Raw genomic sequence first — 16,379 nt, forward strand, 5'->3', positions numbered from 1 at the left:
CCCCCCCGCGCTTCCGGCCGCCGCGCGCGGGGCCGGGCGGCAACAGGGGCGCGCCCTTTGGTTCCGGGCACCGCTCTTTGGTTCCGGACGCGCAGGGGCAGCGCCGGTTTCGCCCCCCGGCTTAAACTTTTGGGTCTAAATCAGGCGCTGATAGGAAGCACTAACGTTTTCTGCTGAAGGAAATGGGGCCTTGACGAGCGGTTTTCTTGATAATTTTGCCTCCGCGCACAAATACAGCAGCCGGTTTCCTTCCCGAGATGCAATTTGAACGGGTTTCGCTAATGAAAAGCCAATCAGCGCTGCGCACTAATGGCATCCCCGGCCAAAAATACAGCGGGTCTGCTGGGAAGGCTTAAATGGGCACCCTCCGTGCGAGCTGTACCAGCTCACATCAGCCTTTCACAATTACCGACGACACAAAGTCCACACACTCTAATTACTGCAGTTGAATAAATGAATGAAAAAGCCCCTTAGAAACGCGGTGGCATACGGGTGTATCAAATACAATTAATTTTCCACAGAGCAAAACGCAGCCACCCAATCAGAAGATATTTGGTGATTCTTTAATTTGTCTTGTAGCTGGGAGAGCCTGTGATTTCAGCCAGCCGGCAGTAAGACGGGGACAGCACTTGACCCTCTGAACGCATCGGCTGCCGGCGGATCTTGGTGCCAAACGAAGCAGCGCCAGACCTGCCTGCTGCACCCAGGCTGAGAGAATTTTTTTATTTTCACCTGCTCGTATAACTAAAGGAAGGGAGTTAAATCTACGCTCTTGACTTCCTCTGGCAAGTTTTGCTATGTTGCAGGTAGCTCCCAGAGCTTTGTCTCTAAAAGCCCGTTTCTGCTCGCTTAATGAGGTTCACAGAATCTTTGAAAGGGAAATTTCCGCTCAAAAGAGGTCGTGGAGGCCTTCAGACGTCCTCTCAGCCACCCTGTGGGATCAGCTCTCCCTGTATTGCTCCTGCTGGATTTTTCTGAGCCTGGGTTAGGTAAATCTCTGGTAACGATAATTCCATGTATTCCCAGCAGCCTGTTGTGAATCACCTGTATCTCGCTTTTGAGCGAATCTTTCACTGTCACCCAGCAACAAAACGCTCCTCTCCCTCCCCTGGAAGAGGACAGGAGTCCCTGCAAACAGCAGAGCAGAGGTAAGTGCAGGGCTTTATTGTACCGCTCTTTCCCATTTACAGCAGGACTCGCGATGCTGCTGTTGGCACAGAGGTCTTCAGAAAGGCCAAGCAGCTTTGGGTGTTTTCCCCGTACACCTGAAAATATTTACAGAGCCTTTGCAGTGAATCAAAGCGTTAAGGCTTTCTACATCTTTCAAGCAGTCCTCCAGCCGGAGCGTGAGTCCTGATGAGCCGAGTACCAGCTCTTTCAGCTGCCCGGGCAGCTGGCTTCCCTAACCCCAGCAGGACTGGGTTTGCATCACTTCCCAATGCCATAGCTACATCTTACGTGACTTGTGCATCCATCAAAGAGTCTGTTAGCGCAGTCTGAGAGGTCAGAAAGGAGCTTTAAGGAACTTGGTCTGAAGAAATCAGGCCCTACTCTCTGCTACCATAAGGAACAGAGATTGACAGTCTCAGGCGCATCATCTTCAAGGGTTTCTGTGAACCCATCTCCAAACCCCTCTGCTTCCACCAGCTCAGGTTTCTTATTGCACATGGGGCAGAGCTGGTTGCGGATGGCAGATGATCTCATCCAAATAATGAGGTTCCAGCGTTCCCCGGAGGCAATGGGAAGTGCCCCGTGGATCTGCCCTCCTCGGTGTAACAGCCCCTGGGCTCCCACGTGTTCGATCTCTATGTACTTTGGCACTGGGGTAGGATCCTGGAACAAAGGGAAGTGGACACAGCATTACACCAGAAATTCCCTAGCAGAACAATGCTCAACTAGTTGAAACTTTTACTTGTTACCTCTTCACCCACAGCATCCAGTGAGCAACATGGAGAGGACTCACTGCGCCTCTGAAATGCAGCCGCTTTGGGGATGGCTTGGCAGCAGTTTAGTACAACTGTTTCCAAGTGAGACATTCTCAGTGACAGGTCCAGAGGGAATTTAAAGACAGTTTCAATCAAAAAAATAGTTTCAACAGTGTATGGGTGCTTTTACCCCTCTCTTGCCAAGAGTCCCCTAGTAATAGGGGCTACAGATTTAGGTTTAAGTCTCATCTGAAATAAATTACTTCTCTCTCTTTCTCTCTCTCAGCACCTTCCAGCTCATTATTGCAGTTGGGGAAAGACTGATTTGTTTCACTCCAGCTTCTACTATGATAGTTGTCTCTGTCCTCTCTCTGACTTGGCTGCAATTAGCTTGAATATTGGTAATGTGCTTGTAGCATAAAAGGTTCCTGTATAACCAAGACGTTTTAAAAAAGGGGGAAGCGACAGAGCAGATTTGACTGTTGGAAATGAATAATTGTTTTTCAGAACATAGCAAATGCCTTGCAACTGGGGGGTGAGGAGGTAGTGCAGAAGAGAACTGAGGTCTAGATTACGAATATGCTCAGTACCTGGCTGAAATCACCAAAGTACAAGTTGCCTTCTGTGAAGTCTTTTCCCAGTGAAACATTTAAGGTGACTTCTGCATTGTCATAGTGCGAGCTCAAATCCAAATCTTCATGTAGCGAGTACTTGACAACAAAGGCTTTATGGCTGTCCAGAGAAGCGCCTCCCAAGTCAGGATAAAGCAGTGCCGTTATGGGCCGCAGGTAGTTTTCACGCAGGGGTGTGATGAGCGTTTCATCCATCCCAAGCTCATTTAGCAAAACCTGTCTCAAAGAGAAGAGATGGGAACAGCTGACCAACTACATCTGCTGCTTCATCAGAGCTGCTGCAGAGCTGTCTTGTTCTCTTCCAACCTTGCTGCTTGCTCAGATAAAGAACTTTAGAGCAAAGGCTCCAGCTACAGGCAAAAGAAGGAGGCTCACAGTGGAAAGTGATGGGGAAAAGACAAAGCAAGATGAAAAGTTAAGCGTTCTTTAAAAATGGACTCCTTGATTTAAACGTGTATTGCTTAAATACAAGGTGCTCTTTGCCCTAAGATACCAACTCCCATCCCCTTTCCTTGCATTCCCCTGTCCTTTTGCCTGTGTAACACTCACTCCCTCAATCCTTTCACTTCAAAGGGGCTGTACTCAAACTGCTCTGTGCTCAAGTTACAGGCATTTCAGAAGGAAAAGGAGTGTGAAGCAAGGAGGTGATCGGAGTCTACTTGTGAACACTCCCCCTAAATAAGCACAAGAGCTAGTGAGTCCTACCCCATAGTTATTCATAGTGTTGGGCCTGCCTTTGGGCATGTCCGACTGCTCAAAGTTCTCCAGCTCATCCACAAAGGCTTGGCAGAATTCCTCCGTGAACACTGGGAGACGATAGATCCTCTTATCTGTTAAGAGAAGGGAGATACTGTTTGCTGGGGAAAATAACAGGGAAGAGTGTTCTTGGCTGTCATGCTGTCTCGCTATATTGTGCTGGTGTCAGTGAGAACACAGGACCCACGCGCTTCACTTTCTGCTCAGGCTGCTCAAAGGGCTGGAACCATTCCTCAGGATCCACTCTGGGATGTATTTGTTGTTTTTTATGTTGGCCCCTTGTTTTCAGGCTTCCCCATCCAGTTGGGAGATCTGGCACTGATTTAAATGCCTGCTGAATGTGCCAAGGAAATGTTTTGAGCGGGTCTGGAGGGAGAGCGGTGAATCAACCGCTCATCATAGGCAGTGTGAATACAACTTCCTGGAAGAAGGAGACTCGAGGTCATTGAGTTGAGGGGGGATTCACTCACCCAGTGCCAGCCTTCTGGGAAGACCAGGCCTTCTGAGCTGCCTTTCAGGGTAGAGCTTTAAACTTCTGTCTAAGGGGAGCTCAGTATTGAGGATACAGAAGCTGAAATAAAGACAGCGTGAAAAGGCTGTGTTGCCTGGAAATCATGCCTTGGACATATCCAGGAGCTCTGCACATACACAACATGTATGTCTTTCTTTTTGTCTTGAAAAAAAAAAGAGGCAACTTTGCAGTTTCCCCTTTACATTTTGTCAGCATTTCTGGTAGGGAGAGAGCTTCATGGATGCCACCAGGGAAGCTGAAAACCCAGATCTCTTTTAAAAAGACTGAAATCTAGACAAACTACTTCAGCTCAGACTAACCAACAGGGATTCTCTGAAATAGTAAAGCACTTGGGGAGGGAAAAATAAGTTCCCCAGGCTAACAGTGTTCCTTCAGCAGGCTCCCCCGTGAGGTTGTGGTACAACCAAAACCCCAGCCCTGCTGCAGCTAGAGCCTCTGATGAGACATCAGCAGACTGGGATTGGAAAAGCAGAAAACAGGATCTCATCCAGAGCATAACTGCTGCACAATACTGCCTCTCCAGAGACTCTTGTCAAGCAGAAAATAACACCCTGTTTGTCTCAGCTGTGTATCAAATCTGAGCTATTAAAGACAGGGCTTGAAAACAGCTGTCATCGCTGAAGTCGCAGTGTCACATGGGAAGATCTTTGTGACTGATGTGTTGTTTTCTTTACCTGAGAAGGACTCGATGTAGCGCAGGAGGCCATGGAGATGAGCATCCGGCGATGTGCAGTATCTCACGATTTCTAGAAAATCTGGAGCCAGGAATGACTCCTGGCATCAAGGGAAGGATGATAAAAATACACAGAAACACAATTAGCTTTCACAGACTTTTACAGCCCAAGAGGGAAATGGACTTCCAGGCAGCCACAGGAAAATATGTAAAGTCTAGGGACCAAGGCTGATAGTCACACTTGAGTTACTTCTGTGGCAGGAAATGCAGAATATTACTGGTGGGGTTTTTGGTGGTTTGGATAAGCTGCTGCTTGCTCTAGTTCATGGGTTTCTAAGTATAACTGGCCAGATTTATCCTTAGCGCGGTGGGAAAGAGCCTGGCTCACATTATGGACTTCTAACAGGTAAGTGCAAAGTCTTCGCTAGTAGATTTAGCTTCTTGTCATGGCCTCAGCACAAAAGAATGACTATACTCTGCTTTAAGCACTTCCCCACACAGACCATGACAGGCAACAGCAGAACAGCCAACAGCAGAACTTGTTACAAAAGGGTCATAGAGCAGTAAATCTGTGCGAACTTGTTTGTGTGCTACTGATGATCTGTGGTAGTTATCCAGCTGGGAAGTCTCGGGTCTGGCAAACAGGAGGAAATTCAAATCAGTGTAGCCCATAACAAAGAGGGCTCTTCCTGCATTTGCGGTGGGGTGTATACATGGAAGCAGCCTGTTGCCTCCCTTCAGCTGACAGTAACTAGTAACTTGTCTGTGTGTTAAGCCCATAACGGCTGATTCCTGTGGCTGTTCGTTAGACCTCACCAACCCTGTTTGCTGCGATGATGCTTTAGGTCTAAATTACGAATGGTATTTGGAGTCCTGTACCAGGTGCTGGTGCAGCTTCAATGTAGAATGACCCTTATCTGGCTATAAGCCAGGCAGAATCCTGCCTGGAGAACATGCTACGCTGTGAAAGTTTTCACTTCAGTTTTAATATGCTACACTTTGGTTTTAATTCAGTCCAGCTCTAGCACTGTGAGCAATCCTGAGAAGAGGGCTTCCTACTGCAAAAATAAACTGTCAGGCAATTTCTTGGGTGCAAAACAGATTCCAAACATACTGTCTACCTGCAGAATGTACACTTCTGGGTGTTTTCGTTTGTAGCACTTTGAGATGATGGCTTTGCGTTCCACTGACTGATGAATTAACTGTTTTCTTCTCTGCACTTCTGCCTCAATCTACAAGTAAACAAAAAAGCGTATTGTTAGAAAATCAAATGGGATAACTAAAACAATTCCAGGAATTTGCTCACTGTTTTAAACCAGTTATTTTTGTTCTGGGCACCTCTGGGAGACAGAATGTACGCCTTTGCTTTTCTGTAGTCAAGACAAGTCAAATAAATATCTGAAAAGCCAAATACCTAAAAGGGATTTGAGACACATTCTTATTACGAACGGCTTAAAAAATAACTGAAAAAAAAATATAACTGAAGTCTTTCCATGGATGTGTCAAGTGGAGCTGCAAGGTTTCAGCCCTTTCAGGCATTCTGACAACTCATGAATTGCCGGCCTACGCTTTAAGAGTCTGGTTTATGTTCTGACAATATAAGCATTGTCCAAAATAAAGACATTTGCTGGGAGGGAGACAGGACTTGTCATGAAGGGATTACTTCTAAGTGTTTTGGGGACAGGCTAATCTGTCATTTCAGAGGAAACAGCTGTAGTAGCAGCTGATTCAGGCAGCTCTTCCTATTTAATAACCCCCCATGAGATTAGTTTATAACATTCCTCAGCAAAAAATGAAGAAGGGTGTGACCAGTACCTCTGCTCCTGACCCCTGGTTATGTGGTTAGCATAACTAATGCCATTTTATAAGGCAAGCAGCCATTCTCTGTGACCGAGTGGGTCATGTATTCGTTGCCTTTCCCTCATTATCAGGCCCTGAAGGTCCTGTGAACCACGCAGATGAACGAAAACGATTTCCTCTTCCCCTCCCTACCAGCCTCGAAGTTCCTGGGTGCCAGGCCAACTACTCCCTTCCTTGCCGGCCTTGAAGGTCCCAGGCACCCGGCCAGCCCAGTGGTGGCGATGACCCCATCACAGAACAGGGAAGAGTAACAGCACCCAGAGCACTGTCTGTAAAATCAAGCAGTTACAAGTCCTAAGTGGGGAACTTAGACATGAACTGCTGCTGGACAGTGAGAGCTGCGACCCTCCAGTGGCCAGGGTTGCCTCCCCAGTCATTTGCTTTCTCCAAGGACTGAGTGTCTCATATTCTTTTATATGACTTTTGAGTCTAGATTATGATGGTTATATTGGTACAGCAAACTACGTATTAAGATCTGACCCAATCTGCAGAGGCTCCAGGTGACTAGAAATTATAAATTATGTTAAGTTAGGATCTAGGGGATTAGAAATCATAAATTAAGTTAAGTTAGGATCTAGAAATCCTAAGTGGAGTTGTATTATAAATTCTGTATTATGCTTATTGTGCTACATTGATTCCGCTTGTAGAAATCCTGTGCCGTTCTAATCATAAGTTCTGTAGTATACTAATTATAATACCCTGTTAAGAAAATCAAGCTTTAATTGTAAACATGATTTAGTGCTGGCCTCATCCTGCCAAGGGTCCCTAAAAGAACCGGTCTGTTCCCTTAGTGTTGGGGTGAAACTGGAGCTGGTTGTGTGACAGGTCTCTGTCCCTGGCCTGGAAAGACAGACAGATCCCTCCCTAAAGGAGTGCCCTGGGGGGAGGTCTTGTGATAACCTTCGGCAGATCTCATGTGAACTCTGGGGGATCCCATCTCAAGGCATTCTTTACAAGTAACTGACAAACGAAGGGACAAGAAAAGACAAACTCGAAGGGTGCTGGGAGCCTGCTGACCAAAACCAGTCAGGCCAGATGGCACAGGCGGCCAATTTTGAGAATGTGTTGAATTACAGTATTTACTTCCAGGGCGTCGCCAGTGTAAACACATCACCGACAGCATCCAGCCTCGGACAGAGGTGCCAGCGGGGAATTTTTCCCTTTGGTCTCTGCCCGGCACCGGGTTTGATGAGGGCCGGGGAGCTGCGCCCCGGTTCCGTCAGCGCTTGTGGCTTCGGCAAACCTCCCCGGCTCCCTCCACCCCCACCCGGGCCACCCCTGTGCGTGGAAATGCCACAGGTGACGGGGGGTGAGGAGAGGCCTCCCCCTGAGGAGAGACCTTACCCTGAGGAGAGACCTTACCCTGAGGAGAGACCTTACCCTGAGGAGAGACCTCCCCCGAGGAGATGCCTCCCCCTGAGGAGAGACCTTACCCTGAGAGGCCTCCCCCTGAGGAGAGGCCTCCCCCTGAGGAGAGACCTTACCCTGAGGAGAGACCTTACCCTGAGGAGAGACCTTACCCTGAGGAGAGACCTCCCCCGAGGAGATGCCTCCCCCTGAGGAGAGACCTTACCCTGAGAGGCCTCCCCCTGAGGAGAGGCCTCCCCCTGAGGAGAGACCTTACCCTGAGGAGAGACCTTACCCTGAGGAGAGACCTTACCCTGAGGAGAGACCTCCCCCGAGGAGATGCCTCCCCCTGAGGAGAGACCTTACCCTGAGAGGCCTCCCCCTGAGGAGAGGCCTCCCCCTGAGGAGAGACCTTACCCTGAGGAGAGACCTTACCCTGAGGAGAGACCTTACCCTGAGGAGAGACCTCCCCCGAGGAGATGCCTCCCCCTGAGGAGAGACCTTACCCTGAGAGGCCTCCCCCTGAGGAGAGGCCTCCCCCTGAGGAGAGACCTTACCCTGAGGAGAGACCTTACCCTGAGGAGAGACCTTACCCTGAGGAGAGACCTCCCCCGAGGAGATGCCTCCCCCTGAGGAGAGACCTTACCCTGAGAGGCCTCCCCCTGAGGAGAGGCCTCCCCCTGAGGAGAGACCTTACCCTGAGGAGAGACCTTACCCTGAGGAGAGACCTTACCCTGAGGAGAGACCTCCCCCGAGGAGATGCCTCCCCCTGAGGAGAGACCTTACCCTGAGAGGCCTCCCCCTGAGGAGAGGCCTCCCCCTGAGGAGAGACCTTACCCTGAGGAGAGACCTTACCCTGAGGAGAGACCTTACCCTGAGGAGAGACCTCCCCCGAGGAGATGCCTCCCCCTGAGGAGAGACCTTACCCTGAGAGGCCTCCCCCTGAGGAGAGGCCTCCCCCTGAGGAGAGACCTTACCCTGAGGAGAGACCTTACCCTGAGGAGAGACCTTACCCTGAGGAGAGACCTCCCCCGAGGAGATGCCTCCCCCTGAGGAGAGACCTTACCCTGAGAGGCCTCCCCCTGAGGAGAGGCCTCCCCCTGAGGAGAGACCTTACCCTGAGGAGAGACCTTACCCTGAGGAGAGACCTTACCCTGAGGAGAGACCTCCCCCGAGGAGATGCCTCCCCCTGAGGAGAGACCTTACCCTGAGAGGCCTCCCCCTGAGGAGAGGCCTCCCCCTGAGGAGAGACCTTACCCTGAGGAGAGACCTTACCCTGAGGAGAGACCTTACCCTGAGGAGAGACCTCCCCCGAGGAGATGCCTCCCCCTGAGGAGAGACCTTACCCTGAGAGGCCTCCCCCTGAGGAGAGGCCTCCCCCTGAGGAGAGACCTTACCCTGAGAGACCCCCCCCTGAGGAGAGGCCTCCCCCTGAGGAGAGACCTTACCCTGAGGAGAGACCTTACCCTGAGGAGAGACCTCCCCCGAGGAGATGCCTCCCCCTGAGGAGAGACCTTACCCTGAGAGGCCTCCCCCTGAGGAGAGGCCTCCCCCTGAGGAGAGACCTTACCCTGAGAGACCTCCCCCTGAGGAGAGGCCTCCCCCTGAGGAGAAGCTTCCCCGTGTGGGGACAGTGACCCGCTGGCAGGCATGCTGGCCATCCCCACCCATACGAGGACAGATGTACCTTCCCCACAGCACGGGAGGATGGGTGGCTTCTCGGCCCTCAGCAGAGAGGGAGCCGTGGGATGCAGCGTTGCTGGTACCCGCTGCTTCTCTCATGCCATCTCTGTGCTTTTCGGGGCGCAGAGCGGAGATTGTGGCAGTCTGGGGTAGCACCGGGGCACAGCAGGGCAGACCGCAGCTGGCCTCTGGAGTCCAGTGTGGTTTTATTATAGCAGAGGATTTTGTTTGGCCCTGGGTGCAGAAAAGCTGTCCCTGGGTTTATTTGTGCATGATTCCAGTTTAGCAGCTTTTCCAGAGGCATTAGAGAAGCTCCCATGACAATAGTCCCCCTTTGGTGTGTCTCACCTGTTTGTCCCATTGTAGAAATGACTGTTTCACTGGGACTGGGTAGCTAAAATGGCTGTGAGAGCATGTCACATGTCATTTTAGACAAACTTCTCACATCTACAGGCGGCTGCCTCTACTATGTGGGACCCAAGAAGGAGGAAAAGCGCGAGGTGATTGTGGATCCTGAACGGAGGCGGCAAGTCTTTCTGGAAAGCCATTTCACCGAAATTGGGAACCATCTAGGCCAGAAAAAGACGGTGCACCGGATTCAGAGCCGGTACTACTGGCTGGGGATTGTGAAGGATGTTGTGGACTGGGTAAGTTGAGAGCATTGGCCGTGTCAATGACACCAGTATTTCCCAGGACATTCAGGCAGCAGTCCCAAGTGAGCAGCTAGAGGAGCCCTGATGCAGGGATGCTGTCGTTTCTAGTGCCTGTTGCTTTGAAGCCACGCACTAAGTAACTCTGCAGGTGAAACTGTTGGAACGTTCCAAGGCAGCTGGATAGATTGGAGGATGTCTTTCCCCCGAGCGTCAGGAAACCTGCACAGGTAGGCCTCCTCGTGCAGGGCAGTTTTGGCCAGCATGGGAATGCGGGATTGTTTCAGACGAGTGTTGCTGAGTCTAGCTTTGAGCAGTCTGGATTCCTACCAGAGCTGCCCAGCTCCCTAAACTGTTGTAACAGGAGAAGCTCGGTGTTTCCGCCAGCTCTCTTCGGCTGCTTTGCCTCGCCTGTTTTATTGCTGAAAGTTCCCTGCAGCAGGGCTCTGCAATAGTGTGGTTTGAAGAAGTGTGTTTGCGTTGCATGGTCCGAGCAGCCCTTGCTCCTCCAGCATCCTGGGGCTGATGATTTTTCTAGCCAGCAGTCAAAGTTTAAAATACAATAAACGTTTTACTGAAAGCAAGGCGAGAAATATCGTAGCTATAGGCAGTGTTGAGAAAATTGGTCATTGTGTCAGAGAAAGCTGTCAGGTAAGTTTTGTGAAAGGTGAGCTGTGTCAGCCTGTTGTGTTTTGCCCTCTTTTTCTTGCGTCCTGCTATTTTTATTGGATAGAAGGACGCTGCTTAGACGTGCTGTCCCTCTCATCCCTTCATAACCTGTCCAGTCTGAATCTCGTCAGCATATTTTAAAGTCCTTTGATATGTCTTTTCCCTTTCCAGATCAAAATGTGTGAAACGTGCCAGAACGCAGAACACAATAAAAACGTATCGCGGAAAGCAAGGCCTGTCAAAGTGGAATCACCCTGGGAAGTGCTGGGATTAGACATTCACGGTGAGTGTTTGCAGCTGAGAGACAGGCTTTTCAAGGCTGCCACGCCAGCTGTCAGGAAGCGTGGCAGACTTACTGCCGCGCACACGTGAGTGAAAGCTGCCTGCGTCTGCGGTGAGGAGGTGTCGAAGAGGCCACAGCAGCCTACCAAGGTGCAACCTGATCCGCGTGGCTGGCTCGACTCCCTCTCCACACAATGGGAGTTGTGGGCGTGTGTTACTTCCCAGAAATGAGACCGTGATGGGTGTATTTTTGCTGACAAAGGTCACAGAAATGTACCAGCCAAATGACATTGCAGAATAGTGTTGTGGTCGTTTTTGCAGTGCTTGTTTTGCTGGGCTGGGTTTTTAACTTACGGCATCACATTGATTTTTCTTGATGCTTGTTTATGCAGGACCTTTTCCTGAGACAAGCCAGAGCAATACCCATGTCCTGCTTGTGACCGACTACTTCACTAAGTGGGTCGAGGCTGCACCTCTGCAGAAGAAAGATCCCTTATCAGTGGCTAAAGCCCTAGCTACAATTTTTTACAGGTGGGCTCCTCTGTTATTGGTTATGTTGCACCTCTGCAGTGAGATGGGGCACACTGGGATGCGTGTTGCAAAAATGTCCACAAGATGGTTCCCCATGAGAGCAGGAACTCTCCCTTTTACAGAAGAAACCGTGCAGTGCCTCTCAGTTGCTTTTTACAAAGTACTTGGGAAGAGCCTGTTATCCTCTTGTTATCAGGGGAGGGGAGAAAGAGGCAGAAGTGGTTCTCAGAGTAGCCCCAAGGCCAAGACAGCTGGTGCCCCAGTTCTCTGCAGAAGTTTTAAAACCATTCCCTGATCCTTCCTAGAAAGCATTTATTTTGCACTCACATGGTGCATGTCACCACATGACATTGTCCTTGTGGAAAATGCATGTGGCCAGTAGAGAACTGCATTCAGAGCCAGAAATTTTGCTTGTTTCTCGTGCTACCTCATCATTCAAAAGCAAACAGGCTTGGCTGGTTTGGAACAGCTGGAACAAGCAGACCTCTTTCTGCTCTTGGGGAGGTGAGGTCATGCCAGCCTCTTTCGCACCAGCTCCGTTGGAGGGTCTCTATCCCTTTTGAATCCCATTTCCCATGAGGACTGAACGCCTCTGGCTCTGCCCTGCAGCTGATGGAGTAAAACCAGTTGTGTGTCCTCTTCTTGTTCAGGTTTGGAGCGTCCAAGAACATTTACGCCAGTCAGAGCTGGGACTTCTGTGAGGAGGTAGGTCAGGTGCTGAGTGGTTCAGGGAAAAGCAGCATGTCCTTCGGCAGTTTTTTTGGGCAGCCCGTCCCGAAGGCAGAGTTGCAGTGTGCCATGTAGAGGGGGCAAGGAGCTGAAGCTAAAGCAAGGTCCCTTCTCCCTGCCCCAGCCCTGTTGCCAGCGGTAGATGATTTGCCAGTGTTTTCACCCTGTCAGGGATTTAAGGTTGTGGTTCTGTGGTGCACGTCCTCCAGCCACACTGCAGCCTCTGCTCAGAAAGAAAGGTCCTGTGAGATCATGTCTGTGAGATTCCTGCCCTACCCTGGGATTAACCCAGCTTCCCAGTGCTGCAGAAAGCCTCAAGCACAGGATCAGTCATTGCAAAACATTTTCTCAGGCTCTAACTTTTCTGGGGGAGCTTTTTCTGTTGAGCAGCATCTCCTGGCATGGGGACAGTGCCGTCTCATGCTGTGGAGGCTGCTAGCTGCTGAGGTGCAAACCTGCTTTGTTCTTCCTTGGGCATGACCCCACCTCTGCAGGTCAGCCGGCATTTATGTGAGCACTGGAACATCTCGCAGAGCCTCACTCCTGCAGAGCCCACAGACTGCACAGGCCTGGACGACCGCAGCGCTGAGGTGCTCAAATCCTCCATCTGCAGCGTGGTGAATGAGAAGCCCGGCGAATGGGATGCCCACCTCGACCCCGTGCTCTTCGATTTCCGCACGTCAGTCAACTCTGTCACGAAGTACACCCCTTTCTTCCTCATGTTCAACAGATACGTGTGCCTGTCATCCGAGGTAACTTCTCGACAAAAGGAGAGTCTTGAAGGAGGTTGGCCACTGGCACGGTTACGGACTAACACCCAAATATCTGTACCTTGCAGGTGGATTTTGCCAAGGACTCTAAAGAGCAGGGGGCTAGCTCTGGTAAGGCAGACAGCCTCCCACCATTCACAGCCGCAGTTCAGGAGCAGCAGAACGCGGTGAAAGAAATTGTAAGTCCTGTGGTGCTTTAAAAGCAGCTCAGCCCCCACAGGGTCCCTTGCACGGGGCTGTGTAAGAGCTGCACAGAAGGGATTGGCCCATACGAGGATCACGGCACAGCGTGCGCCTGCTCAGGCGCTCAGAGAGAACCCCTGGCCCTGCCTGTCCAGAAGTGCCACCTCACAGGAGTCCTTTGCCTGCAGGCTCTCTCCGGTCACCAAGCGTGGCAGGTAGCTGGTGGGCTCAAGCGTGGCAGGGAAGCCGTGTGTCCGGCTGGGAAGGAGCGAGGCAGAAGCTGGTTAAGCACTGCCTGAGACTCCACAGGACTGGCCTGAGAGGAGAGGTGGTTGGTGGCACCTCAGTGTGTGCCAAGGACAGCAGAAGCAGGGCCGGACCCTCTGAGCAGGCACCATTTGGTGCCACAGGGAGGCTGGTGGTGTTGCTGCTCAGAGCCGTGATGAAATACGAGGGACTGGCTTACCCCATCAAGGCTAATTAGAGCTGTGTCCCAGCCTGCCCAGCACTCCGCCTTGTAATCTGCATCTCAAATCAGCAAAGGCAGTCCGTCCTTAGGCAGGGACAAAAAGCCTTTAGGGACATACTGTGTAATTAAGAAGGTTAAAAGTAACCCTGCCCCAAAATGGGAGGGGGGGAAACTGGGGAGGTTGGGGCTACCATGAAGACTTGTGGCCCAGTGGGCAGAGAGCTGGGTTTGGGGAGCAAGGCCAGCATTCAGTTCCTGACTGTCTCTAATGTGCTGGGTGACCTTGGGCAAGTCATTTTGTCTCTCTGTTTCTTGGTTTCCTGACTTGAAAAGTGACCTCAGTGTCCCCTGTAAAGTGCTTGGTGATCTGTGTGCCAAAAAATAATAGACAAGGCTCAAGTGCTTTGTTTGCTCAGTCATTTCTTACAATTAGACAGGGTTATGTGGTCCTCTCTGATCCCACCGGGGCTGTGATTCTTCCTGCTGGGGAATAGCAGCAGTAAAATGGGACAGGAGGGAGGAGGCCTGGGAGCTGAACGTGTGGGATCTGTTCCCAGCTTGTCCCTTCGGCAGCTCAAGCTCGCTAGCTCGGATTCCCCTTTTGTGAAATGGAGATGCACCTCGTGGCACGGGACAGTGAGAGCTCCCTCTGGGTAACACCGAAGCATCCTGCCCTGTCCGGAAGGGCACTTCTAGTGTCCATGTTGCTGACGCTTGCCTGCAGCTGGGCCAGCATTGGGGCTGTAATTAACAGGAGGTGATAAAAGCTTCCCTTGGCTCTGTGTTACTCCAGCCTAGATCCCCTTCTGCCCTCTACTGATGGAGAACTGGCGGCTTCTCTAAGCGTGGCCACAAAATCACAATTTCTTAATGTAAGGTCTCCTGCTAGTTTGGTGGTGAGAATATGGCTGGAAAGACGTTGCTTAGTGCCTCCCTTGCCCCCGGGTGTAACCAGCTGTGCAGGTGCTTGCCGCCACGGCCTTGGCTCGCCAAGCTGAGCTCTGCACGCTGCAGCGCCGGCGCTCACTCCCTGAGCTCGCATGAGACGGATGCGAGTTGATTTATTTTTTTTTTTTTTAAGTGGTGTCTCAAGGCCCAACCCGAGCAATCTGCTTTACAGGTCATCGCCAACATGACCGCAGCCTACAAGCGGGAGCGGAAGAGAGTGAAAAGGAAAAGTCGGGGCCTGCCCTCTCTTGCCTTCAAAGTGGAAGACAATGTGTTTGGGAACAACGCTGCCAGCTCCCTGAAGAAGCTGAAGAAGGGCCAGTTTGTGTCGTTTCAGATCGAGACGGTCCTGCCGCCTGAGCAGAGTATGTCCAGCATGAAGAAAACCAGTTAGCCTCTGGGGGCTTTTTCGGGGGTCCTGCGGAGCCGGGGACAGGAGCACGAACTGTCCCCGAGGTCTGTGGCTCAGCTGCATGGGGAGTCCAGGGTGCAGACACGCCTGCCCTGTCCTGGGGAGAGAGGAAGGGGAAGGTGCAGACAAGGGTGTCTCTCCCGGTCCAGATTTGCCCTTGGACCATCCCTCCGACCGAGGGAAGTGGCACCACCCGCATGTGCGCTTTGGCAGTGAGAGACTCGGTCTTGCCAAAAATGCTCCACCTTGACTATGGCGTGGAAACTGTTCCTGGGGGAGTAGCTGCATCAAAGCCCGGGGAGTGATCTGGGTGCAAATGAGAAGAGAACCAGAAATTAAACCCGGCTTAGCCACGTTGCAGTTTGTTTCCTACAGCTTAAACCTGTCCCATCCCCGCTGTACGCCCGGACCGGGAAGAGTCATGCCAGGTCTGGCTGCATTCCCGGTGGACATGGGAATGGCTGGAAATGAGCTTTTTTTTTTTTTTTTTTTTTTTTTTAGTTTTAAGCACTAATTAGCAGAAATAAAATTGACAATAGGACACAATACTTTTATTTTTGGTTATCCAGGCAAAGAAAAAATGATTTTTTCCTTTGTAATGCCACCATTCTGTTCTCTCCAGAAATGGAGTTAACTCCAGGAATCCTGTAGTCTCTTCCTGTGCTGGTGGGGGTTATAGGGATGTTTTTAAGTCCAGCACTCCAAAAATACAAGGAAACTTTGGGATAATGACACCGACCCATTCCTCTGTCTTCTGTATAGCCCAGCTGGATGCACAGATGCTGGCCAGGGAAGAGCTGGAGCGCTGCCATCCCTCCGGAGCTGGTGCAGGGACTCGAAGGGCAAAAATAATTTATAAGTTGGATTTCTTGAAACTGGATTCCTCTCTGCGTTAGGGGTTAATTTAACCCCTTGTTAAGCCCCTGTTTAGGGGTTAATTGGAAAAAAAAAAAAAACCAACGAACAATGCCAAGCCCTTGTCCTGGTTGTTTTTAGAGCCATCTTGTGTGTTGTATTTTCACCCTCTGCTGCAGAAATTAAAAAAAAAAAAAACAATTAAATAATATAAAATTTAAAAAATATGTATTTATTTTGGGGAAAAAAAAAAAACAAAACAAACTTTCTAAGGTGGGGAAAACCCTTGGGCTGCCCTTGCTGCGGCGGGGCAGGGTTTACACAGGGCGGTAGCGGGGGGCCGGGTCCGTCCGTTCCGCCTCCCTCCCCGGCGGGCAATGCCCCGTTAACGGGCGGGCGGGACCGGGACGGCGCCGCAGCGAGGGGGCGTGGTCACACGGAGGGGCGTGGTCATATCGGAAGGCACCCCCCCT

The 16,379-nt window shown here is 51.0% G+C and overlaps 2 protein-coding genes across 2 annotated transcripts in view; both read right to left on the bottom strand.

Moving 5' to 3' along the window:
• ARL6IP4 (ADP-ribosylation factor-like 6 interacting protein 4) overlaps positions 1-75 on the bottom strand; it is a 5,236-nt gene extending 5,161 nt beyond the window's left edge. The window contains exon 1 of the mRNA XM_009880269.1: positions 54-75. The gene's annotated coding sequence lies outside the window, so the exon portion shown is untranslated. The remainder of the gene's footprint in view (positions 1-53) is intronic.
• Positions 76-1,557: 1,482 nt separating this feature from the next.
• Positions 1,558-6,421, bottom strand: OGFOD2 (2-oxoglutarate and iron-dependent oxygenase domain containing 2). Its single transcript, XM_009880340.1, has 7 exons — positions 6,410-6,421; positions 5,825-5,932; positions 5,640-5,750; positions 4,520-4,619; positions 3,263-3,387; positions 2,516-2,773; positions 1,558-1,833 (listed from the first exon to the last, which is right to left on the bottom strand). The coding sequence occupies exons 1-7, from the start codon at positions 6,419-6,421 to the stop codon at positions 1,558-1,560; spliced, it is 990 nt and encodes a 329-aa protein (XP_009878642.1).
• Positions 6,422-16,379: the final 9,958 nt, after the last annotated feature.

The sequence above is a fragment of the Charadrius vociferus genome, unplaced genomic scaffold (genome assembly GCF_000708025.1).
Source record: "Charadrius vociferus isolate BGI_N301 unplaced genomic scaffold, ASM70802v2 scaffold332, whole genome shotgun sequence".
NCBI lineage: Eukaryota > Metazoa > Chordata > Aves > Charadriiformes > Charadriidae > Charadrius > Charadrius vociferus.

What these genes read in the sequence shown, in the direction of transcription:
- OGFOD2 (XM_009880340.1), bottom strand. An exon ending in ACACTATGAATAACTATGGG is followed by an intron (nt 2,774 to 3,262) that starts GTAGGACTCACT and finishes TCTTTGAGACAG; the next exon opens with GTTTTGCTAAATGAGCTTGG. An exon ending in ACTTTGGTGATTTCAGCCAG is followed by an intron (nt 1,834 to 2,515) that starts GTACTGAGCATA and finishes CCTTTGTTCCAG; the next exon opens with GATCCTACCCCAGTGCCAAA.